Source organism: Labeo rohita, chromosome 1 (genome assembly GCF_022985175.1).
Source record: "Labeo rohita strain BAU-BD-2019 chromosome 1, IGBB_LRoh.1.0, whole genome shotgun sequence".
NCBI lineage: Eukaryota > Metazoa > Chordata > Actinopteri > Cypriniformes > Cyprinidae > Labeo > Labeo rohita.
In genome coordinates, this window is record NC_066869.1 from 17152095 (window position 1) to 17179598 (window position 27504).

Here is a 27504-nt window from a genome sequence, read left to right on the forward strand (position 1 = left end):
CATTTCGATGTGGTTTAGTACAAGAAAATGCCATGACGTTTGATAATACTGAATCTGAGGTGAAATCATTTTATTGTTCTGGAAAAAAATAGATAAAACAATATATTCCATTTGAAAGCTATAAAAGTAAATATACTTTACTAAAATAACAATGCATCGGTAGCCACTAAGAAGCCCTTGTTTGCATACATTGACAGAAAGGAGTAAGTTGGATAGAAACACTTCTTTATATGACCTTCCATCAAGTACAAACAAATACATCTCATGCAGCTAGATGCAAAACACCACAGGCCACAGCGAACACCTCGCCGTGACAGTTCTGTTTTGTCCACCGTATCGGAAAACCACAAAGGTAAGCCGCTCTGATCCATTTTTAATAACAACCCAACATTAATGCTCCATTCGGAAAGAAAATGCGAGTAGAAAACAAATCCCCTTTACAGCATATGACCTTCCTGTGAAACAACAGGAGGGATTAAATTGAAAGCGGCAATGGATTGACCGGAAGAAGAACACAGTTGTTAGAATATTCACATTTGTTGGATTAAAACATAATTAAAATCCCATAACTAGTACACGTACATCAACCAGTAGTTATTGCTGGATTTGTTCCTCAATGAAATCTCAACCGTTGTCACTTTAAGAGAAATATCAGATTTTTTTTCCACACGGTTAATTAAAATATTTCAGAAAAGCAGCTTCAGCGTTCACCCTGGGCATGGCATGCTCATGCATGCCTATCATTAATAAGAGACATTTTTATGCTAATGGCTTGCTACCGTACATGAAAGGAAAACCAGTGAAATGGAAAACGCATAACGTCTGGTCTAAGCATGGACTGAATTGGTAAAGTGAGGAAACAAAAGTGATTATTCATCGAGTTAAATGTATTACGCCTGAAACTTCTGTCTGGTGCACTTTGCTGATCCCGGACGAGCCCCCGATTTGCAGGGTTGCGATGGCTCTTTCTAAATGGGACTGATCACTCAAATATGGTCGATGAGTGATTGATGGATGTTTCGTATACTTTAACTCAGCGGTGCCCAAACTCGGTCCTGGAGCTTAGATCCAATTTGCCTGCTGGAAGTTTCTAGTATGCCTAGTAAGCAGGGTTGCCAGGTTTTCACAACAAAATCCACCCAATTGCTCCTCAAAACTAGCCCTATCGTGTTTAGAGGGGGGGTTCCGCATTTAAAAATCGCATTTGGGTCAGTCCCGACAGCCTTGTGGGCAGCGTGCCGACATACAGCGCCACTGCGCTACGGGCATCCCGAGTTGTATAATAAATCACATTCAGCAGGGTAAAATACATGTTTTTTGCGTCGTTCCCCTGGTAAAACTCACATTTCAGGTAATAAATATCTCGTTTTTTGGGGTCTCTTCAACCGCCGGACATGAAAAACAACCTGCGGCAACAGTGTTAAAGTAGCCCAATTTCAAGGGCAACACTGCTAGTAAGAGCTTGATTAGCTGGTTCACATGTGTCTAATTGGGGTCTGCAAGACACCAGCTCTCCAGGACTAAGTTTGGGCACCCCTGCTTTAACTAGTAGATTTGTTCCAAATTTGTTTACTTCTTTCCAGAAATTCAGAATGGCAAAATAAGGGTGTCCAGTCTTGCTCATGGAGAAAAGTTGAGTTTCGTTCCAACATGTTGCCTGCAAGTTTCTAGTTGATCTGAAGACCTTGATTAGCTAGTTCAGGTGTGTTAAATTAGTGTGGGAGCGAAACACTGCAGGACAAGTGGCCCTTCAGGAACAGGTCTGGACACCCCTAGCAAAATAACATGGTCTAGACAAGAGCAACCTAGCTTTAGACATCCTAAATGTATTGGGCCTGAAACTGTCTGGTTTACTGTGCTAATGGGGCTGTGTTACCTTAACAGTCTTGCTCCCGGGCAAGCCCCCGATTTGTAAGGTTGCAATGGCTCTTTCAGAATGGGATTAATCACCCATCTATGGTCAATAATGAGTGGTTGATGATTGATGGTTTCATATACTTTAAGTCAATTTGTTCCAAATTTGTTTACTTCCTTCTGGAAATTCAAAACAGCAAAATAACGGGGGGGTGTCCAATCTTGCTCTTGGATAAATCGTGAGTTTTGGTCCAACCAGTTCCAACACACACTTGCCTATAAGTCTCTAGTTGATCTTAAGACCTTGATTAGCTGGTTTGGGTGTGTTAAATTAGGGTTGGAGCTAAAACACTGCCAAACAGTGGCCCTCCAGGAACAAGTTTGGACACCCCTAGCAAAATAACGTAATAACCCCTAGTAAAATAACGGAAAACCACTCATTTGTGGTTAATGATGAGTGATTGATGGGCGTTTCATATACTTTAACTAGTAAATTTATTCCAAATTTGTTTACTTCCATAAATTCAAAACCGCAAAATAATGGGGGTGTCCAATCTTGCTCCTGGAGAAAAGTTGAGTTTCATTCCAACCATTTGCCTGTAAGTTTCAAGTTTATCTGAATACCTTTATTAGGTAGTTCAGGTGTGTTAAACTCTGCCGGACAGTGGGCCTCCAGGAACAGGTTTGGACAGCCCTAGCAAAATAACGTGGTCTAGACAAGAGCAACCAAGGTTTGGAGACCCTTAAATGTTTTGGGCCTAAAATTGTCTGTCTGATGTACTGTGGTGATGGGGCTATATAGACGAGCCCCCAATTTGTAGGTTTACAATGGCTCTTTCTGAATGGGATTAATCACCCATCTATGGTCAATAATGAGTGATTGATTGGTGTTTTATATACTTTAACTAGTCAATTTGATCCAAATTTGTTTACTTCTTTACAGAAATTCAAAATAGCAAAAAAAAAAAAATGGCTGTACAGTCGTGCTCCTAGAGAAGATTTCAGTTCCATTCCAACACACTTGCCCAGAAGTTTCTACTTGATCCGAGGACCTTAATTAGCTAATTAAGGTGTCTTAAATTAGGGTTGCACCTACACTCTGCCGGACAGTGGCCCTACAGGAACACGTTTAGACACCCCTAGCAAAATAACTGGGTCTAGGCAAAGCAACCTAGGTTTGGACACCCTTAAACCTATTTGGCCTTAAACTGTCTGTCTGCTGTATTATGCTGATGGGGCTGTATTGTCTCTACTGTCTTTATCCTGGACGAGCCCCCAATTTGTAGGGTTGCGATGGCTCTTTCTGAATGGGAATAATCACCCATATATGGTCAATAATGAGTGACTGGTGGGTGTTTCAGACATTTTAACTAGTAAATTTAACTAGTAGTTCACTTCCTTCCAGAAAATCAAAATGGCAAAATAACAGGGCTGTCCAATCTTGCTCCTGAAGAAAAGTTTAAGTTTTGTTCCAACCAGTTCCAAAACACTTGCCTATAAGTTTCTAGTTGATCTGAAAACCCAAATTAGCTAGTTCAGGTTAAATTAGGGTTACAGCTAAGCTCTGCCAAACAGTGGCCCTCCAAGAACACGTTTGAACACCCCTAGCAAAATAACGTGGTCTAGACAAGAGCAACTTAGGTTTGGGCAACCTTAAATCTATCGGGTCTAAAACTGTCCGTTGGGTGTACTGTGCTGATGGGGCTATATTATCTCTACCGTCTCGATCCTGGACGAGCCCCCGATTTGTAGGGTTGCGATGGCTCTTTCTGAATGGGATTAATCACCCACATATGATCAATGAGTGATTATTGGGCATTTCATATATTTTAACTAATAAATTTGCTCCAAATTTGCTTCCTTCCTTCCAAAAATTTAAAATAATAAAACAACAGGGGTGACCAATCTTGCTCCTGAAGAAAAGTTTTGAGTTTCGTTCCAACCAGTTCCAACACACACTTGCCTGTAAGTTTCTAATTGATCTGAAGACCTTGATTAGCTGGTTCAGGTGTGTTAAACTAGGGTTGGAGCTAAACTCTGCCTCTGGACAGGAACAGGTTTGGACACCCCTAGCAAAATAACATGGTCTCGACAAGAGCAACCTATCGGTTTTAAAATCTGATTCAAAAACAAATTACATTTACAAAATATATCAAATAAGTCAAATTAATTTATTTAGCCAACAACTCAATCCTAACCTTATAATTTATTTCTGTCATTTAAAAAATATAAATTTTTATAACCAAAAAGCAAACAAACAAAAACGGTGCACATCTCAAGATTCCACCAAATAAGCAAGTCAGAGTCAGTCTGTAAAAATAAGAAAATAATAGATTTACTCATATGAGATTCAGGATGTGCTCGTCTGTGGTAAAATAAATGTGAGAGCAGCGTTCGTTTCCATTTCTCCACAGGTTTAAAGTGCAGTGTCAGCATACAGAAAAGCCACCTCTGTAGATCCCGCTCAGACCAGACTGAAGCCCTCGTACTGCTCCACGGCTTGCGTGAGCCGGTGCCGCAGGGTCTCTTTGGTCTGGTAGCAGGGCATGTCCAGCATGTTATAGCAAGTGTGGGCCACAGGAAGGTAGTGCTCTTCCGCAGCAGTGGACTGAATGACGATGCGTAGACTGGCCATGCCGTGGATGGGGATGCGGTCACTGCCTGTCAAAAACACTGTGGGAAGACAAAAACACTTATGCGACGACGCCTTCACAACATAGACCAAATAAAGGCAAAGAAGGGCCATAGTTTCAATAGTGTAATGATGCACAAAGCACCACTCATACAGAAGTCACAGCATATCAGCGTTGCCAAATCTGAACTGAAGGTTTGGACACCCTTAAATCTATTTGGCCTTAAACTGTCTGTCTGCTGTACTATGCTGATGTGGCTGTATTATCTCTACTGTCTTTATCCCGGACGAGCCCCCAATTTGTAGGGTTGCGATGGCTCTTTCTGAAAGGGAATAATTACCCATATATGGTCAATAATGAGTGACTGGTGGGCGTTTTAACTAGTAAAATTGTTCCAAATTAGCTTACTTCCGTCCAGAAATTCAAAATAGCAAAATAACGGGGGTGAACGGGGGTGTGACTGGCCATGCCGTGGATGGGGATGCGGTCACTGCCTGTCAAAAACACTGTGGGAAGACAAAAACATTATGCGACGACACCTTTACAACACAGACCAAATAAGGGCAAAGAAGGGCCATAGTTTTAATAGTGTAATGATGCACAAAGCACCACTCACACAGAAGTCACAGCATATCAGTGTTGCCAAATCTGAACTGCAGGTTGTTTTTTAGTCAGTGGGTAAAAGCGATTGCCACCCCCAGAACTCAATTTCAAAGGAGGGAACCCCCAACAGAGGAGAACCCCACAGAAAAAAATGTGATTGGGCTAGTTTTAAACAGCAGTTGGGCTGGTTTTGTTTCAAAACCTGGCAACCCTGCTGCATATCAAAGCAAGTAGGATTCTGTGAAATTCTGTGAAAAACTTTGTGTTGGTGCAAGATCTGCATGTGGGAATGTATCTCCCTTATGTGAAATTCCAGATTGTGAGGATTCCTTTTAAAATGCCTGGGTTTTCACCACGAGCAATGGTAAACGTTCTGAACTAAAACTAAAAATAAATTAAATCTAAATAATTATATTAATAAAAAACTAAGGCAAATGACAAAACCACATAAAATTGCTATTTAAAAAAGTAAACAAAATGACTGAAAATAAAAAGACTACATTCAAAGTATAGATAAAATTGTAACAGAATATAAATAATACTACAATAGCATTGGACAAAACCTTCCTGGCCAACAAATTAAGCTCTAGGGTCACATGTCCCAAGCCTCTATTTCACAGAGCAACAGCTGATCCCAATGCATCAAAATCTGTTTTGACAGCCAACACCAAATGAAGAAGAATCTTGTTTAGCAGAGCCATAGTAAACTCGTCTGCACGGGCTGCTACTAATGGAATCCATCCAAACATTCAAGTAAGGTGTTTTATAGTGTAGTGTTTGGATTTCTTCATACTCCCATCTGCAGTTTATTGAGAACGGGAGACCAGAGTTGCACAATATATAGTTCTGGTGTGCATTTCAGGTTCATTCAGCAAAACAAATAAACAAATACGCGTTTTGCTTGTATTTTTGTTTCACTCTTGGTTTGAGCAGGACTTTAGCTTTATATTCAGACAGATTACAATAGTATATTCAACAGCACCAACCATTACACAATTGTCTCTCACTTACATAAAAACTGTTTCTTTTTCTCCAAGGGAAACTCATGAAACACCTCCCAAAACATCTTAACTGTTGGGTGGGATGCAGAGAACTCGCCCTTGTAGGAGGCATTCTGGGAGAAAAAAAAAGACAAGATGCAGATCCATGAAAAACACAAGTGTCTAAATAAAATTGTGAAACTTTATGAAACATTTCCCACCTTCTCCATCTCCTCCCAGTTGTAGTTGTTGTTGCCCACCACCATGGCCATGAGTTCAGAGGGCTGGAAGAGAGAAAGAATCTCCCCACCACAGACCTTCAGAAAACCGCTGGAGAAGGCCGAATACTGCTCCTGTACAGCGTCACTGAATACATACTGCAGATACGCCTGAACAAACTCCTTTCTGTGAGAGAAAAACAAAAAAGTCACTCTCTCTCTCCATATATATTTATACACAAAATGCTAAAATGCTACAAAGATTGTTTATGAAAACTATATATTTATATATATATATATATATAGATAGATAGATAGATAGATATACAACAACGCTTTCTGATCCTCGAATCTGATTGGCTAAGAAGAGTGCGATATTCTAGCGCTATCGGAACTCCGTTTCACCGCCTGTATCACTCCGCTTGTGGTATTTGTCATGGCAGCCGCCTAAAATCACTATAATATTATAAATAATACCGTTTTTGTCACAAATGTAGATTTAAGACTTTTTAGGCAAGAATCAGCGTTCGTACAGATACTGTAATCAATCAAAAATCTCACGTACTGTTTGATGTTTTCTACTCTTTTAAAAAAAATTGTTTAAAAATTAAAAAAATCAGAAAAAAAGATGTGCAAAACTGCTCCGAAGCCCTAATCTGAATCAAATTATTTGCGATCCGTGCTCCTAGGTTCCGAACTAAAGCAAACTTAAACTAAAGATTCACAAACCCGCTCTGAAGTTCCGATCTAAATCAAACGATTCACGATCCACGCACAAAGTCCCAATCTGAATAATGATTCGCGAACCATTTCAGATCAGGACTTGAAGCGCGGAAGGCGAATCATTCGATTTGCGAAATGATTCAAGAACCCATTCCCAAGTGAATCAAATGATTCGCAATAAGCAAAGTTCCGATCTAAATCATTTGATTCGCAATATGCAAATTTTTGCAATCTAAACAAAAATGATTTGCAAACCGGCTCCGAAGAAGTTCTGATCTAAATCAAATGATTAATATAATATAATTAATATTAATATTTTGATTCATTTACAAAGTATGGATCAGCAGGCTACTTTTTTAAAAAAAAATAGTAGAGCACTTTTTATTTTCCGTTCAGTATCCATTTTAAAAACTATCGGTCGATTAATCGGTATCGGACAGTGTGGTCCAACCTAGTTATCGGTATCGGTAAAATCCAATATCGGTCAACCTCTAGTCAGTACTACTACTAGTTTACCTCGATAGTTTACGACTTGAAATAGGCAACAAAAAAAAAAAAATTAGATTTTTGATAATTATGATAATTATTTTATGATAATTTTATGATAATTATTATTGTGTGAAAAGATACGTGCTTATTAAAATATTAAACACTTATTTCATAGATACCTATTTCATGACCTTTAATATTTTAAGCACTTTTTAAGTACCTCTTTAAGAATGTTGCTATTTTCAAGGGTTTTCCAGGCCTTAAATTTCAAAAAGTCAAATTCAAGTACTTGAAGCTCTTCAAGCAGCTTGTACGAACCCTGAAGAATGTACTTGTTTAGACTTCAAATATCCTTTTTTTTTTACATCATGGTAGTATTTGCTGTATTGCTTTTACACTAAGCTTTTTTTAAATCATGGCATTACAGTCATTTGATAAGGATAATAATGAATGTTATGTAATGATAATTCCCATTAAATAAATAAAAAATCAGTATAAAATACTGCACTAATAATAATCTAATTTAATCACAGAGAGTAATGAGAACAGAGAAATACTTTAAAAAATGAATGCAAAAACTGATTTAAATTTAAAAAAAGGCTTTTATTATCACTTTTTTTTATTATGTGGTGACACAAGAAACAGGCCATGTCATTCTATCATTCTTGGTGTATCTGGTTAGGACATTAAATTCGAGTTTACCTATTATTAGTTAATATCATCAATGATTCTACTGTACATGCCACTGAAAGGGAATGTTAAACTATGTTTGCTAGTCAACAGTTTGTAAAATGTCCCATTTAGGATTAATAAAGCATATCAGATGAATGTAATCCAGTGCACATATTCACATGCGCTCGTGCACCAGACAGAGTGAATTAAGACTGATAATCTGAGCTGGGTTAAAGGCCTGTAATCTCTTCAGGAGGTCATATATCAGCGTCAGGTCTGATGAAGAACGTATGTGTGTGTGTGTGTGTGTGTGTGTGCGTGTGCCAGTGGGAACGGGCCTTGATTTGAGCTCAAGATGACTGGCCTTCTGCCTAATCTTACTGTCAGACAGCAGGACACGCACATGCAAATAAAACACATGCACAAATACAAATACAATTGCCATTTTCTTAAACCATGTTCATAAAATCTCCACTTAATGTTTGTCCTAAACAATGACCTTGAATGCATCACTAATTCTTCATACATCACAAATGTACGTGCATTTACACACGTACATTTTTTGTTTGGATTTGTGTGCTGTCCCATCTGTTACTGTAGCTTCTGAAACCTTGCAATTTTGTCCTCGCTGACAACACACACACACACACACTCACTCTCACAGGCATTGAAATATGGAGCACGGGCAGGAACAACATGACCTCTTTCAGACCTTTATTTAAAGAGACACACACACCATAGACTAACATTCGCACCTGTTCGTCTTGTCCACAGCGATGGTCTTTCCGCCCTGTACCAGCTCTTTAACCTCAGTGATCCCGTAATACTCTCTCGTAATCTGTGGACACAGTTGTCACATTTTGTCACTGAGCACTTTGACTTGACCAATACAAGTGACATATCATCTCAGTAAGTATATTTACGAGACACCTGTGAAAGTGCTCATCATTTCCAAAGGGAAAGAATCACTACTTCCCATATTTGTGTACAAATTTCTAATAAACATCCTTTTGATAAAAGTTCTTGGGTTGGGTGATATATTGAGTATTTACAGCATATATCCAAAAACTGTGTTGATGCTACTAAATAAAGAAACATTGTGAATATCGCAGTTTCACAAAAACAAAATTGACTTATGGCAAGTAAATTTTAATAGGTTCTTGTTTAAAACTCATTCACAGAATTTGGATTATATGTATTTGGGAAAGTGTTGTTTTAGTATTTTTACGTTATTATAGTATTAATTAAGTTTTGAATTAATATTTTAGAATAAGTTTCAGTAATTCTGCTTTGGTCAAATTATGTTTACTAAGCTGTAATCTATTTTTATTTCAGTTCATTTTAGTACTTATTTCAGTTATTTACCTAGGCATTGTGTCTAATTTTCATTTATTTCTATTTTTTTTAAGTGTAAGTTGCCCATTTAATATTTGTGATTCTTGATTTTTTTAATAACAAAAAAAAAAGATTTTTCATAGTTTTAGCTTTATTTAATAAAAAAAAACAGATTTGGAAAGATTAGATACAAATCAGTTCTACTTTATGTTATGAAATAATATTTTATTACTAAATATAATATATTTGATTAAATATACATGTTGTGTAAATATTACTGTTTGCAATCATTGTTATATTGTTACATATGACTAATTACTACTTTTTTTAATACCCTAAAAATGTCATAGTTTTATTTTTAGTTAAGAATAAAAACACTGATATGGAAAGTCCAAATTAGATCTATTTTATATTATAAAATAGTATTTTATTACAAAATATAATATATTTGATTAAATATACATGTGTGTAAATACTGTTTGCTATCATGTATTGTTATATTGTTACATATGACTAAAATATTTTTAAAAGATTTTTTATAGTTTTAGTTTTAGTAATATATTTGACTAAATATACATAAATGTTACATATGTCTATATATTTGTAAATTAGATTTTTTTCAATTACCAAAAACATTTTTTCATTCCTTTAGTTTTAGTTAACAATAAAAACACTCACTTGGAAAGTCCTATTAGCTACAAATCAGTTGTATTTCATGTTATGACTTTGTATTTTATTACTACATGTAATATATAAAATTAAATATACATGTTGTGTACATATTGCTGTCTGTGATCATGTGTTGTTATATTCTAACATACAATGAAATATCAGTAAATATTAATTAAGTGAATTTTTTTAAAGTTCTTACATGAATTTTTATATAAAAATAGCAATATCATTAGCAGGTTCAAAGTTAACACTTCCAAAAGCTTGGAAAATACTGAGATATAATCGTTTTATTTTTATCGCCTATCCATAATTCTACATCTTAAACCACAAAAACATCTGCTGAATGTCGTTCCATCATCGAACAGGAAATACTGATGGGACATATGGCAAATGAGCAAACGCTCTTCATCCTCCAGATGTAAAAGCGCACACATCAAATAACCGTCTTGGCAGCATGTGTGTGATATCAAGGATTCAGTTGTATTTACTAAAACAGTGACTTGGGAATTTCTATATAATATAAACTAAAGATCTATTCATCTAATCAGTCAAATTCTTGACTTGATGTGGCCTAATTTAAGGGGATGTGTTTATATTAGTGTTCAGCAACTTACTGCAAAGTTCAGACAGAAGGTCTCCTCCACATCACCCTCATACTCCAGCAGCTGCTGAAGACTCCTGCACACAGATGAACACATATAATGCAAAAGCATTCCTAGTGATGCCCCTTTTTACCTCTAGAGTCATCGAAAGGCATTTAATTGTCTTTTTCTCCTGTAATCGCAACTAAGAGCTCACCAGCTGCAGGATATAAAAGCAAACCCCTGGCTTACCCGAGCAGGACAGGGGCCACACATCATCTGCTACTTTTAACAAATGACAGTTTTCTGCCCATGACTCTATGAACCGCATATAAATCATGATGTTTGCAGGGATTTTTACATAAGCGGCCAGTCCGAGTTAGAAAACAGATTAAACTGGGGTCACAAAACAAGAACCAGGGCATGTTTATAGCTAGATGCATGAATATTTTCAGTTTATATTTAAAAGAAAACATTTAAAGGCAACTTCAATGCTCTTATACTGTAGTACTGAGGTTTGTTTTTGCCATCAGACTGCAAAAAAAATAAAAAGATAAAATAAAATAAATAAAAAAATACTTAAAGATATTGTGAAATTAAAACTAAAGTATAAAAAAAGTTTTAAAATTAACTATAGTCTTTAATTCAAAATTTATCATAAAGCTTACAAATTTTACAATCCACCAGTAGTAAAAATGAAAATGTAACTGCAATAAATATAAAAATGCCACAATAACAATAGACAGCCATTAAAAATGTAATGCTGCTATTTAAATTAACACATTCATTTCAGCTCTATTTTATATTGTAAATAGTGCTGGGCAACAATTAATCGTGATTAATAGCATCCAAAATTAAAAGTTTTTGTGTACATAATATATGTGTGTATATTGTGTATGATTATTATGTATATATAAAGATACAAAAATGCATGTATATATTTCAGAAAAATATGTTATGTTTATATATTAAATATATTTATGTATAATATAAATTATATGAATGTAAATATATACATGTAAATAATTTCAAAAATATATATTGTATGTGCGTGTTTTTATATATACATAATAAACATACACAGTAAACACAAATATATAAATGAAAAAAAATTTTTTGGATGCAATTAATCGCGATTAAATCATTTGAACAGCACTTATTATAAAATAATATTTTATGACTAAATACTAATTTTAGTAATATAACTATTTTAATACTAACATAAAATATAATATTGCTGTTTGCTACATATGTATTGTTGTATTGGTACATAAATGAGTATATATTTATTTAGCAAAAAGTCTTTTTACAGTTCTTGCGTTAATTTTATTTTAATACAATATTTCAATAAAAAACAGCAATTTAATAAGCAATTTCGAAGACAATATATTCAAATGCTAGAAAAATACTGCAATATAAACTGTTTAATTATTCACTACCCCTAATTCAAAAACATTACACCACATAAACTTAAATAAAATAAATGTTAAAATATTTTAATGTAAAAAAAAAAAATAATAAAAAATCTATTAAACAAAAAAACTAAACAAAAAAGAACAGTTATCAAATAAAAACCAAAAAAAGAGACAAAATAAAATAAAATAAAATAAAATTCGGAATTATAACGTCATTGATCGGCATTTGTTGTTTATGGCCATCTTAAAGTCAAATGAAGTAAAAGCTGAGGATCCTTTTCAATTTGATGTTGCTGTAAATCTTTGTGTTTGTTCGTGAGCTGTTGATTAGATTAAAACCTTCCATGAATGAATCCAACAATGTGTCAAACACATCTGAGTGGAAACCAATTAATCCTTGATCCTTTTAAATGCATTAGAACACAATCAAATCAGCCGCCATGGGTGGCTGTGCAATATTTGCTGATGTTGATCTTAAGAAAGTTATAATTGCCAGGTCAAGGTCTGCTGATAGCTGCTTTCGTACGATGACACGACTCAAAAACTATGCAGGGAACAGCCTTGAATCCACAAACCGAAAACACGATTATAGACTTGAACCGGCTATCAACTCTAGTCTGGCTTGTCTGCTTCTGCAAACAATTAGTGGTCTGATGGTGACTCACAACCTCGAGCAGTTCAAAAAGCTTCTTGGGTGGCTTTTAATTAACGTTATATATAAAAAAACAACTTGTTTATGTAACGCAGTGGCAGAGGACACCGAGCGTAGGGCGAAAAATTAGACAAAACAGTTCCTCTTCACTGGTCTGTGCAGTCCGTTCAGGACTTCGATTTCTCAGTAAAGCCTCGGGGGTCACAGGAAGTCCATTGATTTGGTCTAACGAGGGCTGTGATACAGTGGTCTGCACCACATCTGTGGGAGGCCAAGCTGATTTGATTAGCGAAAGTGATGGTTTTTGGTGGAAAAACAACAACATGTTGCCTGCAAGTGCCAAGTGGTACAAGATTAGATAAAGATAGGACTATATTTGAACAAGCTGGATTGAGCACCTCTGGATCCTATTTAAAAGGAGACCTATAATGCACCTTTGTACAATATGTAATATAAGTCTCAGAATGTGTCTGTGAAGTGTCAGCTCAAAATATCCCACAGAACAATTATTATATCATTTTGAAAATACCTATTTTGAGTGGAAGCAGAAACACTGAAATGCTGTTTTCATGCATGTCTCTTTAAATGCAAATGAGCTGCTGCTCCCCGCCCCCTTTTCCAGAATAGAGCTGTGCCTTTACAGCTCGTACCTCAGATACTCTGCCAAAAAACATCTGTTTGGTTTTGATCATCATGTCTATCGTGCTAAAATCATGCATTTTAAAGGTGACATGAAAATCTGACTGGCACCGTCATTTTGTTTTTGCAAGCGACAACAGTGTACCAGTTCGAACTCCATGGCGAAAGTTCAAGCAAAGCATGCTAACTGTTCTGTCTTTAGCTGCACAGATGAGCACAGATCATTATTTTGAGTCCACACTGATCTAATATAAACATGGAATTTTTTCCCCAGTCGTTTACCTTCACAGACATAACCAACTATTTTTGTAACTTAAGTTTCTAATGTAAAATTGTGTGTGAAAGAAGACTTAATTTAGTACTTATACGCGGTGTAATTCTCTATGGGGTTCAGGTCTGGTGAGTTTGCTGGCCAGTCAAGCACACCAACACCATGGTCATTTAACCAGGTCCTTGGTTTCCAAATGAAATACAAAACTTGCTCTGACCACTGGACCACTGGGCAACAGTCCATTTCTTCTTCTCCTTAGCCCAGGTAAGATGCCTCTGACGTTGTCTGTGGTTCAGGAGTGGCTTAACAAGAGAAATGCGACAACTGTAGCCAAATTCCTTGACACGTCTGTGTGTGGTGGCTCTTGATGCCTTGACCCCAGCCTCAGTCCATTCCTTGTGAAGTTCATCCAAATTCTTGAATCGATTTTGCTTGACAAGCCTCTCAAGGCTGCGGTTCTCTCGGTTGGTTGTGCATCTTTTTCTTCCACACTTTTTCCTTTCACTCAACTTTCTGTTAACATGCTTGGATACAGCACTCTGTGAACAGCCAGCCTCTTTGGCAATGAATGTTTGTGACTTACCCTCCTTGTGAAGGGTGTCAATGATTGTCTTCTGGACAACTGTCAGATCAGCAGTCTTCCCCATGATTGTGTAGCCTAGTGAACCAAACTGAGAGACCATTTTGAAGGCTCAGGAAACCTTTGCAGGTGTTTTGAGTTGATTAACTGACTGGCATGCCACCGTTATCTAATTTGTTGAGATAGTGAATTTGCTGGGCTTTTGTTAAATGTGAGCCAAAATCATCACAATTAAAAGAACCAAAGACTTAAACTGCTTCAGTCTGTGTGCACTGAATTTATTTAATACACAAGTTTCACCATTTGAGTTGAATTACTGAAATAAATGAACTTTTCAACCAATATATTAGTTTAAACTTCTGATATATGGTTTTCTGAACGCACTCATCCATAGCATGTACAGAAAACGGCTGTCACACAACGTGTGAGTACTAAGTTCTCTTTCATGTTTTATTGCGCTTAAACTGTCAAATACGCATAATTTAATGTTAAAAACACACTTGAGCTACAAAAACAGTCTGTGTCTGTGAAGGTATTCAGCTGGGAAAGAAACCACGTTTATATTAGATCTGTGTGGCAGCAGCGTAATATACATTAAATAAATTAATGAACTCTAAATAGTGTTCTGTGCTCGACTGCGCAGCCAACGACAGAACAGTTAGCATGCTTTGCTTGAACTTTGCCATGGTATTAGAACTAGTACACTGTTGATGCTTCCGAAAACAAAATGACGGCACTGTGGGTGGAAACGTGCAGATTAAAGGGCAGTAATATTATAATAACAAGCCATTTTTTATATCATGAGGGAAGCGAAATCTGAGCGGCTCATTTTTTCACAAGTTTGCAGAGAAAGGCTTATCAAAAAAATTCACTGGGTTGTTCTTTTTCACGTTTTCTGGGTTGGTAGATGCACCGGGGACCCGATTATAGCACTTAAAAAGTCAGATTTTAATGATATGTCACCGTTAAACAACCTTCCACATCATATACAGCAGATTAGAAGATTTTTTGTGCATTATGATTTACACTCTGGTCTGTATGGACTACTTTTATATCATTCTGAATGACCAAACCAAAGTTAAGAAAAGCTTCATGTTGCATACCTTCCCTCTGTAGGTGAAAGCTCTTTTAGGTCATCCAGAGTGGGCGAAACGTTCAGAAGCTTCTTGTAGAGCACCAGGGGAAAGTGCAGGTCCACCACAGTGGAGTTATAGATGGCCAAACCACAAATGATCCCAATCAAGTGGAACCAATTGTGCTCCACAAAACACTGCAATGTAAACAAAAAGGCATGAGTTACACGTTTGCATGCTGATGTCACCAAGATTTTATCCAACAGCCCTCTTTCAATTATAACCCTTTAATTATCCAAGAATGTTTGTCTACAAATAAGATCTCTCCAGGAGAGAAAGTAAATTCATGTGTATTCCTCATCTCAGCCTTGTTTTGTACACAGCCGAGGTGTTCTGGAAGTCATCATGCCATATATAAATCCAGCAGGATCATCATGTTTGCATGAAAACAGCTGAGCTGGCCCAGATCATCAAAATCACCAGGCTGATAAGATTATCTGTTGATGTTCTCATTCACGTGGCATTATAGAGCGCTGCAGGGATGATATATTTTTGTTGGCCAGGAAACAGGTTAGCATTTTAGTAGTTCTGGTTCCATCATCCTGAGGTCAATAGGTTTTTTGAAAGGGCTTTTGGGTTGAAAAAATCTCTGCAGTTAAACAAAAGCTCGAGATATTTTCATGTTTTATTCTAAGACACAAAATACATCAGTAACACTCCCTTGTGATTTTTTAAAAAGCTTTTACCTCTCTTGGAAAAGGCGATTGCTAACGTGGCAAAAACAGGTCTATAGAGGTTGTGAGGGACATTAAACGTCATTATGCTGAACTTAGACAAAATCATCTATGAACTAGTAGCTTTCACAGCCTTATTGTGTTTATAATGGTGCACTTTCAAATTCTTCTAACTCTAACTTTCAGGGAAAACTATTTAAAATAAAAAAAAAGTTTTCAAAAGTTATGCAACCTTTGTGTAGTTCTTTAATTTAGCTTATTACTTCTAGCGATTGAATTTAAGCTTCAAAATTCATTCAAAGTTTTGTGAAGATTATCATGATAAATATTTCTGGGTCACAGAGTTTACTTTGTGCAATAATCCAAAAGCAAATAGAAATATCCTTTTGGCTTTTTGTTGAAGATGGGTGATACCTGGTTTACCTTCAAAAACACATCAACATCAAGTTGCAACAGTTTTCATTATCTTAGCATAAGGTTGAATTCTGTAAGGCCGAACTTACTTTGTCAGAGAACCACAGCAGGTTGGACTCTGAATATTGGGTGAACATGCCATAGATCGGATCCATCAGCTCTTTTAGCAAGAGCAAGAAAAACTCCTTAGTGACTCCTCCGGCATCCACAGCTTCCTCTCCATCAAAGATGACCTGCAGTGATAAATAAAACTCTATGTTAGTCATTTCATGTCTAAGTGGGCGGTCTTGGCCAAAATATGCTACAATATGGACCAGACAACAGTCTGGCGTCGGGATGATGAAACAAACCTTAAGCGGCTTCTTCAAGTCTACATCATTGTAGACTGTAAGCTCTCGGAGAGCATCGCTGACTAAGTGGTTCCTTCGTACGTGAAGCACCAGGAAAGGGTTTCTTGCCAGCAAAGGCTCCATTGTCAACAGCATGAAGACGTTGTGCAAGTTAGCGCCGCTTACTGCCATCTGAACAGTAACAAAACAGGCAGAAACTGGTCAAAGTGGCTGAATAATAACAGTCGAGAATTATAAAATTCACATATTTTTTTTTATTATTCATGCAGAGTAATTCCACTGCATCTGCTCTGAAACCAATGGCAAATCATGATTTTGCTAGACTGTAACATGAACTAATGCAATATGTCCTTGTTAACTTTCTATTAAGATTTTCTTAAAGAAAGTAAAGTAAAGCATTAAATTAATCAAAAAATAACAGAAGCTATCACATTTTTACAAATAAATAGATATATACACTACCAGTCAAAAGTTTTTGAACAGTAAGATTTTTAACGTTTTTTAAATAAGTCTCTTCTGCTCACTGAGCCTGCATTTATTTCATCCAAAGTATAGCAAAAGCAGTAATATTGTGTAATTTATTCCTGTGATTTAATAGTTGAATTTTTAGCATCATAACTCCAGTCTTCAGTGTCATGTGATCCTTCAGAAATCATTCTAATAAGCTGATTTGCTGTTCAAGAAACATTATTTTTTATTATTATCAATATTTAAAACAGTTGAGTACATTTTTTCAGGATTCTTTGATGTATAGAAAGATCCAAAGATGAGCATTTATCTGAAATAAAAAGCTTTTATTAATAATAAAAAAGTTTTTTTTTTGGTGGGAGAGAGAAATTACAGAAATTAATACTTTTTTTTTAAGAGCAAGGATGCTTTAAATTGATCAAAAGTGATGATAAAAACATTTATGATGTTACAAACGATTTCTATTTCAGATAAACGCTGTTCTTCTGAACTTTCTATTCAAGAAACTTCAGATTTGATCGCAGGAATAAATTACATTTTAAAATGTATTCAAATAGAAAACAGCTATTTTAAATAGTAAAAATATTCAAAATTTTACTCTTTCGCTGTACTTTGGATGAAATAAATGCAGGCTTGGTGAGAAGAAGAGACTTCAAAAACAAAGAAAAACCCCTCAATCGCAAAACTGAGTGTTTTTTTTCTTTTACCTGCATTTGCAGCTCAGCATCTGTTTGCAGCACAGTTGTCTTGGCTTGCGCGTTCAATATGAACGGATAGGCACATAACGTGACAGAACCCTGGGAAATCAGATTCAGATTATCAAGCTGAGAACATCAAAACGGTCAAAAAATAAATTTACACAGAGTTATTTAACCAACATACTGTACCTGCACTGGAGGGTATCGCATTTTCTGCAAGACAGAACAAGGATGTATGTTAAAATCTGGGGTACTTTTATTTTCAGCTTTGGATATCCAAGACTAGAGGCTTTTTTGTGCAACTGTGACATTTTGCATGCACAATGGAGTCTAGCTTACGTTCACATTAACATACAGCTTTTGCAGATCATCCGCAAAAGTAAAAGTGACAAGAAAATCTATGTATGTGATACGATATACGCACAATATCAGCTTTGCGCAGAAACCATTTGAGGTAGTCTTCCTGGATGTCCACCAGGGTGGTGACATCAGGGATGTAGAAGTGGTTGTATTCCACACGATGGGCTTTCAGGTTGACCTGCACCAAAATATTCGCATCAACACTTTATTTCAGTTTATCATTAAACAACGCAAACTAAATTACATAAGCTTGTTTGCAAGAATAGATTAAAAACAGCAATTCAGCTGTAATGCTGTAGAATATTCAATCAAACAGCTTATTAATTAGTCAGTCATTTAATCATTAAAACCAAGATCTGTTGTTTGGATCATCATCGTACCTTGTGTAGTTTCTCCAGCAGTCGCAGGGCGGCACTGGTGTAGCTCTCTAAAAACACGGGCATCAGGAGCGCCTTCCCTCCGGTCAACAGAAACACAACAATGCTTTTGTACATCTCCACCAGTCTGGAGAAAACCTCACAATCCATTAGAGACCACCAGTTATCTGAGAAATGAGAATAAAGGTTCATTTCAAAGGCCTTTTGATCTTGAACTTTGATAAACTTTGTAACCAAGCAACTAATGGTGTTGCTAGGCAGTGGAATATGTGCATACCGAGCACTTTGCTGGGGTTGGCGTCCAGTCTGAGGATGGCCATGGCTAGAGGGATGGTGAGAGAGATGTAGTTTTTGGAGTCCTGGAGAGCGGGACATTCAGAGAGGATCAGGTAGATCCGCATAGCTTCCACGTCTGGAGGAGAGCAGGGCAGCTGGGGGATCAGGAGACTCTCAAAGCTCTTTGTAGCCTAGAAGAACACATTTAAAAGGCTGTTTAATATTAAAATTATTTTTACACAGACTACAATCACGAGTCAACTAACAGTCAAAAGTTTTTGAACAGTAAGATTTTTAATGTCTTTTTAAAGTCGCTTCTGCTCACCAAGCCTGCATTCATTTGATCCAAAGTACAGCAAAAACAGTAACATTCTGAAATATTTTTACAATTTAAATTAACTGTTTTCTATTTGAATGTATTTTAAAGTGTAATTCATTCCCATGATTTCAAAGCTGAATTTTTAGCATCATTACTCCAGTCACATGATCCTTCAGAAATCATTCTAATATTCTGATTTGCTGCTCAAAAAGAATTTATGATGTTGAAAAGTAAAAAGTAGAATTTTTTCAGGTTTCTTTGATTAATAGACAGTTTAGAAGAACAGAATTTATCTGAAATAGAAATGTTTTGTCACATTATAAATGTGACATATCAACACTTTTGATCAATTTTAAAACATCCTTGCTAAATAAAATATAAAAATACTGAAATACACTATATACTATAGTGTATAATGTTACACTACACTTTATCTGTTTATTTCAGATAAATACTGATCTTTGGGTCTTTCTATTCAAAGAATCCCCCCCAAAAATGTACTCAACTGTTCTAAATATTGATAATTATAATAATAATAAAAAGAAAATGCTTCTTGAACAGCAAATCAGCATATTAGAATGATTTTTGAAGGATCATGTGACACTGAAGACTTGGAGTAATGATGCTGAAAATTCAGCTTTGATCACAGGAATAAATTACATTTTAAAATATATTAAAATAGAAAGAAGATATTTTAAATAGCAAAAATATTTCACAATATTACTGCTTTTGCTGTATTTTGGATCAAATAAATGCAGGCAGAAAAGACTTATTTTAAAAACATTAAAAATCTTACAGTTTAAACACTTTTGACTGGTAGTGTATATGTTTTTATTTTTCTTTTGTTAATATTCTGCTGAAATAATGCATGTATTAAAGGAACAGATTACTTTAAATTGAATATAAGTGACAGTAAAGAGATGTTACAAAATTCCATTTCAAATATGGTTTTTATTTTTATTTTTATAGTCATTAAAGAATCTTTGAAAAAAATCGGCAAAAATATTAAGCCCTTTTCCACATTTTTAATAATCAGAAATGTTTTTCAAGCATCAGATCATCATATTAAACTGATTTCTGAAGGATCATGTGACACTGGAAACTGAAATAATGATCCAGAAAATTCAGCTTTGCATCACAGAAATAAATTACAATTTAAAACATATTCAAATAAAGAAAAGTTACATTAAATTGTAGTAATATTTCAGAATTTTACTGTTTTTACAGATTTTTTGCTCAAATAAATGCAGACTTTGTGAGTATAAATGACTTCTTTTAAAAACACTGAAAGAAATCCTACAGACTGCAAACTTTTGAGCGGTAGTGTATAAAAAGCAGCTCTGATTCCTTTAATTAGATTGAAAGGTAAACAAACTTTCACCCAGATAACACACCAACAAGGCTTTGAATGTTTTAGAAGCCTGATAAAGTCTGCAGCAGAGTTGCTGCCTTCCAAGTATGCAGTGCTTTAAAGACCTAAATAAATGATGAGATGAAGCCAACAAATCAAAGCACACACACCTGCTCCAAAAGTCTTGCGAAGGCTGGTTTCATCAGCGTCTCAAAAAGCAGCCTAACAGCACTGAAATCGATGCCTGGGACTTTGGGGTTAGTTTTGAAATGCCCATCATCACTGTGAAAACAGCAGGTGGAAATTAGTATCCTAAATAAGCTACAAGTAGTATGAAATCTGATACTAATTTAATTTACTAATTGAAGATTAGAAAAGTGGTTTGGTTTAGTTACTATATTAGTTAAAACAATTTGGAAAAACAACAGTGAGATTTAGTATTTCTAAGCAAGTGTTGGGTCATGGCCTGGGAACTGGTTAAGGAACAGATGAACAAATAGATGGATCTGAGGTGAGGAGATCTGAGGTCTGTCCTCTCCACTGCTCTTTATCTGTCTGTCGCTGTGCAGGGATGAAAGCAGGATCACACGCTGGGTGTAAACACAGAGCTGCGGGTGTTTAAGCCTGATGCTGATCCCTGCACTACAGACCAGTGAACCCCGTACACATGAGCACATGAACCGGAGCCAGTGTATTTTAAGCATGTCAGGGTTAGATGGATGATCTATAATAAACGACCTGTCACACACCTAAATGTGTAATTAATACGAGTCCAGTTTCAATGAGATGTGTTCAACCTTCACATGCAAATGTGCTCAATCCAATCTGATTCAAATCATTTAGATTCTATCAATGAGATTCTTTCAACTTAATCCAGTAGCATTTTATTTGGTTGCTCAGACTGGCTTGATTTGAATCATTCTAATAGAATCTGATTCTAAATTGATTTGACTGATTGATTCATAACAATTCAATTGAGTTGGATTTGAGCAATCTGATTCATTTTGAATCAACTGAAGATGGATGATCTATAATAAACAACATGTCACCCATCAAAACATGTTATAAATATGAGTCAGGTTTCAATGAGATGGCAAGTTTTATTTAACCTTTACATTCAAATCCATTTGAATTTAGATTCAAATTTACATTCAATTTGATTCTATCAATTACATTCTCTCGACTAAATCAATTTTATTTAGCTGTTCAGATTTGATTTGATTTGAATCATTTAAACAGAATCTGATCCATCTGAACCTGATTTGCAGGATCTGACTCTTGTCAACTTGTTTCAAAAGCATTTAATTAGATTCCGCTAGATTTGATTCATCACAATACAGTTTAGTTGGATTTAAGCAATCTGATTCATTTTGAATCCATTTATGATGGCCGATCTATAATAAACGACCTGTCACACCAAAACGTGTTATTAAGTCCAGTTTCAAAGAGATGGCAAGTTGTGTTTAACCTTTACATTCAAATTCATTTGAATTTAGATTCAAATTAAGATTCCATTTGATTCTATCGATTAGATTCTTTCAACTGAATCCATTTTTGTGGTTGTTCAGATTTGATTCGATTTGAATCATTTTAATAGAATCTGATCCATTTGAACTTGATTTGACTGATCTGATTCTTGTCAACTTGTTTCAAATGCATTTAATTAGATTCAACTAGATTTGATTCATCTGATTCATCACAATAGAGTTCAGTTGGATTTGAGCAATCTGATTTACTTCGAATCAATTTAAGATGGCTGATCTATAATAAACGACCTGTCACACACTAAAATGTGGTATTAATAAGAGTTTCAATGAGATGGCAAGTTGTGTTTAACCTTTACATTCAAATTCATTTGAATTTAGATTCAAATTTGGATTCCATTTGATTCTATTGGTCAGATTCTTTCAACTATATCCAGTTAATTTTATTCAGTTGTTCAGATTTGATCTGAATTATTTTAATAAAATCTGATCCATTTGAACTTGATTTGACTGATCTGATTCTTGTCAACTTGTTTCAAATGCTTTTAATTACATTCAACTAGATTTGATTCATTTGATTCATCACAATACAGTTTAGTTGGATTTGAGCAATCTGATTAATTTTGAATCAATTTAAGATGGCTGATCTATAATAAACGACCTGTCACACACTAAAATGTGTTATTAATATGAGTCCCGTTTCAATGAGATGGCAAACTGTGCTTACATTCAAATTAATTTAAATTTAGATTCAAATTCAGATTCCAGATTTGATTTTGATTTGAATCATTTTAATAGAATCTGATCCATTTGAACTTGATTTGACTGATCTGATTCTTGTCAAATTCTGTTTCAGATGCATTTAATTAGATTCAACTAGATTTGATTCATTGTAAAAACAGTTTAATTGGATTTGAGCAATCTGATTCAAATCAATTTAACTACATTTGACCACTCGTTTTCATTTCAATTTGAGTAATCTGAAATACTAGGTAATCTAAACTTTTAATTACGGTTTTGATTCAAATCTATTCAGTCTAATCTAAACCAAATAGATTTGATTTCATTTGAGTTGATTTGATCAATCAGACTCAGTTAAATCCAATTACATTTTATTTCAGTCATTCAGTTTAATTTAACAGAATCTGATCCAAAAATACATTGGATTATTAAAATAACAATTACTTTTTAATAACTCAAAGATATTATTCAGATGTTTTGTTGTATTTCAAGACATTTATCAGGGTTCTGTACTTAAAACACTTTTGTGTAGAACCAATTTCTTAAGAATCTCATCCCAAGCCTCCATTACGAATTCCAAATGTAATTTTAGAGCTAACAATAGAAACTTGAGCCATTGTTATGCAGTTATAATAAAGAAAGAGAGAGATTAGCATGTGAGAATTACTCTCACTTGTCAATTGTGGTGCAATTCCATCTTATTGATCTCATTCAATTCAACGTTTTCCAAAAATAAAGCTGCACAGTCAGTAGTGAAAATTTCTGACCTACGGAAACCTCAACTCTTCAAATTTAATGCGCACTATAGAGTCCATAGCACCATGTGCTGCTCCAAATGCTTGCCAACCCTGAGTTGGGACGTGCTCAGCAGAGTTTTAATCACTTATACAAAACTGCATTTTAAAAAAATGAAGATTTGCCCTCACAACCCATAATACCCCGTCTGAACGCCAGCAACACCAGTTGTTCCTTATGTAACCAGATAATCTCTTGAAATGTTTTCGGCTGCAGTGCAGATTATGAACATCAAGGACTGACTGCATTAGGCCGAATGAGGTAGAACGATTCTCTCATCAGAATAAGATATTCATCAAGTAGCATTTGATTTGAAAGAGGAACTGTTGTTTTACAGAAAGAATTGTAACCGGGAGCTCTGCTGGTGCCTACAAAGAATTTTCCTACTGACATTAAGCAGAAGTCACCTATGGAAAAATCACAAGCGCCCTGCTCTCCATGGCGTCACCCTGGGCACATACGGTCACTGACAGGGGAATGCACAGCAGGAACATCTTAACTGCTCACCTTTGGTCCAAAAAGCTGGCATTCCAACATGCAGTGGAGGAAAACAGGAGTATGATGTCACTAGATGGGGAGGAGCCAAGAGACTTGAAATCAGCATTGAAATAATAACAAATATATTTTATGCACCATGTGCTTTAACAGATATGATATCACAAATAATCTAATCTATTTAAATAAAATAGTAATTAAAAAAAAAAGTAATTACAAAAGATTTTTCTGCAAATTAATATTTTTTACAATTTTAATATATATATATATATTTTTTTTTTTGCAATCTGATCTTTAAAATGATTTCTAAAGGATCATGTGACACTAACGACTGGAGTTATGATGCTTAAAATTCAGCTTTGCATCACAAAAATAAATACTTTTTAAAACATATTCAAATAGAAAATATTTCTTTAATTTGTAATAATATTTTTAAAGAATATTACTGTTACTATATTTTTTATCAAATTTATGCAGCCCTGGTGGGCACTTTTGTTAAAAACAGACTGAATGTTAGTGTATGTCATATTATGAAAGTTAAATACTTTGCAGTGCAGTTCATTTTATCTCTGAAATAATAAAACGTTGCCAAGTGGAAGATTTCAGCAAAGCCTCTGTCATAACCAGATAACGTCATACACTCACTTGGTGATACTCGAATCGCTGTTGTCATGGAGCTTCATCCTCCAGCTGTCCAGACTCTCAGAATTAATCAGAGCGATGCTTTTGGTGGTATTCATAATACGGAAATCCTCAGGACAAGATGAACCCTGTACTCAAACACACAAACAAACACTCAGATACATAATATTGTGACCACAGGCCAAAAAAAAACTCCAGATGTAAACATGACAACACTCTTTGAACAGTTTTAGTATTAGCTGCTATAATTCCTAATTGTTATACATTGAAACTAAAGAAGAGATAAAGCACATCACAACAGTAGTTATTGTCATGTACTGTAAGCCTATTATATTGATGTATCGGCGCCACCATGTGGATAAGAGCAGGTACTGACCTCCCAGCAGCCACTTTATAATTTTCACAAGAGCAAATGTAAAACTGTCTAAATGTAAATATCAAAATGATACAGAAGCTAGTAATCTCTATACTTTAAAATTTGTAAAAGAGACTGAAGAATGCACTAATTTATTAAATACTCTTGTAAAAAAAAACATATCCAAACAATCAGTGGTGGTGTTTTACATCTCTAATGATACTCCAGTGAAAATCAGCATGGTTACCTCCTTAGCAGACAAGAAGAGGAAGTTGTGATCGCCTCCACTGTGAATTTTACGGATGGTGTAGCGCTCGCCTTCTGTACACAAAGAACATAGAAAGTAGTTCCTTTTATACAGTAGTTATATAACGACAAGGCATATGAAGAATGAGCGTTAGTCATCAGTGTGTGTTTTTGATGAGTTCAACCTGTTCCCTAAAAGAAGCAACAATAAGAATGGATACCAGGCACATTTATGCAAAATTCATACCTGCTTTACGTTGAAACAGAGTTTAATCATTTCAATAATATCTGGAGGACAGATGCAGGACACCTTATAAAAAAAGAGAATTAAGGACAAATGTGACCCTAGACCACAAAACCAGTCATAACGGTCAATGGTTTCTATATTTTATGAATAAATATACAACACGCTTTCCATTGATATATGGTTTGTTAGGATAGGACAATATTTGGCTAAGATACAACTACTTGAAAATGTGATATCTGAGAGTGCAAAAATTGCCTTTAAAGATGCCCAAAAAGATGCCAATTCAGCATCAGAAGCATCAAACACCTACAAACGACAGATCCTCTCCAATGCTGTCTATTTATATCTGAACATCACTGCATGGACACACATTCTCTATAACAATCACTATCAGTCCAGTTAGAGGACTAATTATTCTGTCCCTCAAAATAGCAGACCCTCAAAATCTGCTTCATGGAAACCTATTAAATCATGTTACTGCAAAACAAAACACTCATCTTAACTGTGGTGAAATTTTATGGAGGTCTTTCATTCATTATGGCCATGTACTAAAATACCCATGAGAGTACTAAAAAAAAAAACAAAGTGATAGACTGATAATTATATTTTTGTAACATCTGATAAGTCTGAATTGTTTTATTCTTTTAATTATATTTATTTATTCAAAAGCCATTCACATTAAAGCTCAAACATATATGTTAAATAAATACAATGCCTTGCGAAAGTATTCATACCCCTTCATTTTTTTTCATGTTTTATGTTGCAGCCTTATGCTAAACTGCTTTAAATTACTTTTTTTCCACATCAATCTACACTCCATACACCATAATGACAAAACACAAAACAATTTGTGACAACTTTGAAATGAAACTGAAATGATTCCATTGCATAAGTATTCATACCCTTTTCTAAAACACTTAAAATTCATTCATATTGCTTGCAGATGTTACTACACTTCGGCACCGTTACACGGTGGCAAATTCAATTTAAGTATGATTTGGAAAGGCACACACATCTTAATAAAAGGTCTAACAGCTGAAAATTCATATCAGAGCGAAAACCAAGCCCTGAGGTCAAAATAACTGCCCATAGAGCTCAGAAACAGGCTTGTGCCAAAGCACAGATCTGGGAAAGATATCAGAAAAAAATCTGCTGCATTGAAGGTTCACAGCAGCATGTAGTCTCCATTATTCATAATAGAAGATGCTTGGAACAACTAGGACTCTTCCTAAGAAGGCCTCCTGGTCAATCTGAGCAACTGATGGAGAAGGGGCTTGGTTAGACTAATGACCAAAAAGCTGATGGTCACTCTAGTTGAACTCCATCATATATGATCATATATGCAGATGGAAGAAACTTACAGAAATACAAACACCACTGCAACACCAATGCAGTCTTTCTGGCGCTGTGGCCAAACTCAATCCTCTCCTCAGTGAAGACACATGAAAACCACTTGAAATATGCAAAAAAAAAAAAAAAAAAAACTCTGCTCATCACCTGCAGAGCACCATCCCAAAAGTACAGAGGTGTGCTGGTAGCAGCCTCATGCTGTGGGTCTGTTTTTCAGCAGCCAGGACTGAGGGACTCGTCAGAGTAGAAGGAAAGCTCAATGCTAAATATTGAGAAAAACCAGTCCAGAACATTCAGAACCTCAGACTGGGCAGAAAGTTCACCTTCCAACAGGGCAATGACCCTAAGCACACAGCAAGAGTGGCCCTACCACAGCCTTGACTTGAATGCAATCAAATATTTCTAGAGAAAC

The 27504-nt window shown here is 35.4% G+C and overlaps 1 protein-coding gene across 2 annotated transcripts in view; it reads right to left on the reverse strand.

The window, feature by feature from the left end:
• Positions 1-53: 53 nt before the first annotated feature.
• Positions 54-27504, reverse strand: part of herc3 (HECT and RLD domain containing E3 ubiquitin protein ligase 3) — a 38418-nt gene continuing 10967 nt past the window's right edge. Inside the window, exons 9-25 of one of the 2 annotated variants that reach the window (XM_051115405.1) lie at positions 25497-25570; positions 24898-25022; positions 24265-24324; positions 20908-21019; positions 19069-19258; positions 18795-18958; positions 18479-18592; positions 18244-18267; positions 18064-18153; positions 16889-17059; positions 16628-16771; positions 15421-15587; positions 10794-10857; positions 8928-9010; positions 6292-6475; positions 6102-6204; positions 54-4527 (exon numbers count right to left, since the gene is read on the reverse strand). In XM_051115405.1, the coding sequence (XP_050971362.1) occupies positions 4319-4527; positions 6102-6204; positions 6292-6475; positions 8928-9010; positions 10794-10857; positions 15421-15587; positions 16628-16771; positions 16889-17059; positions 18064-18153; positions 18244-18267; positions 18479-18592; positions 18795-18958; positions 19069-19258; positions 20908-21019; positions 24265-24324; positions 24898-25022; positions 25497-25570 (2078 nt within the window). In that variant the 3' untranslated portion in view covers positions 54-4318. Of the gene's footprint in view, positions 4528-4571; positions 4994-6101; positions 6205-6291; positions 6476-8927; positions 9011-10793; positions 10858-15420; positions 15588-16627; positions 16772-16888; positions 17060-18063; positions 18154-18243; positions 18268-18478; positions 18593-18794; positions 18959-19068; positions 19259-20907; positions 21020-24264; positions 24325-24897; positions 25023-25496; positions 25571-27504 lie in introns of those variants that run through there. The other variant, XM_051115414.1, reaches the window with a different exon arrangement.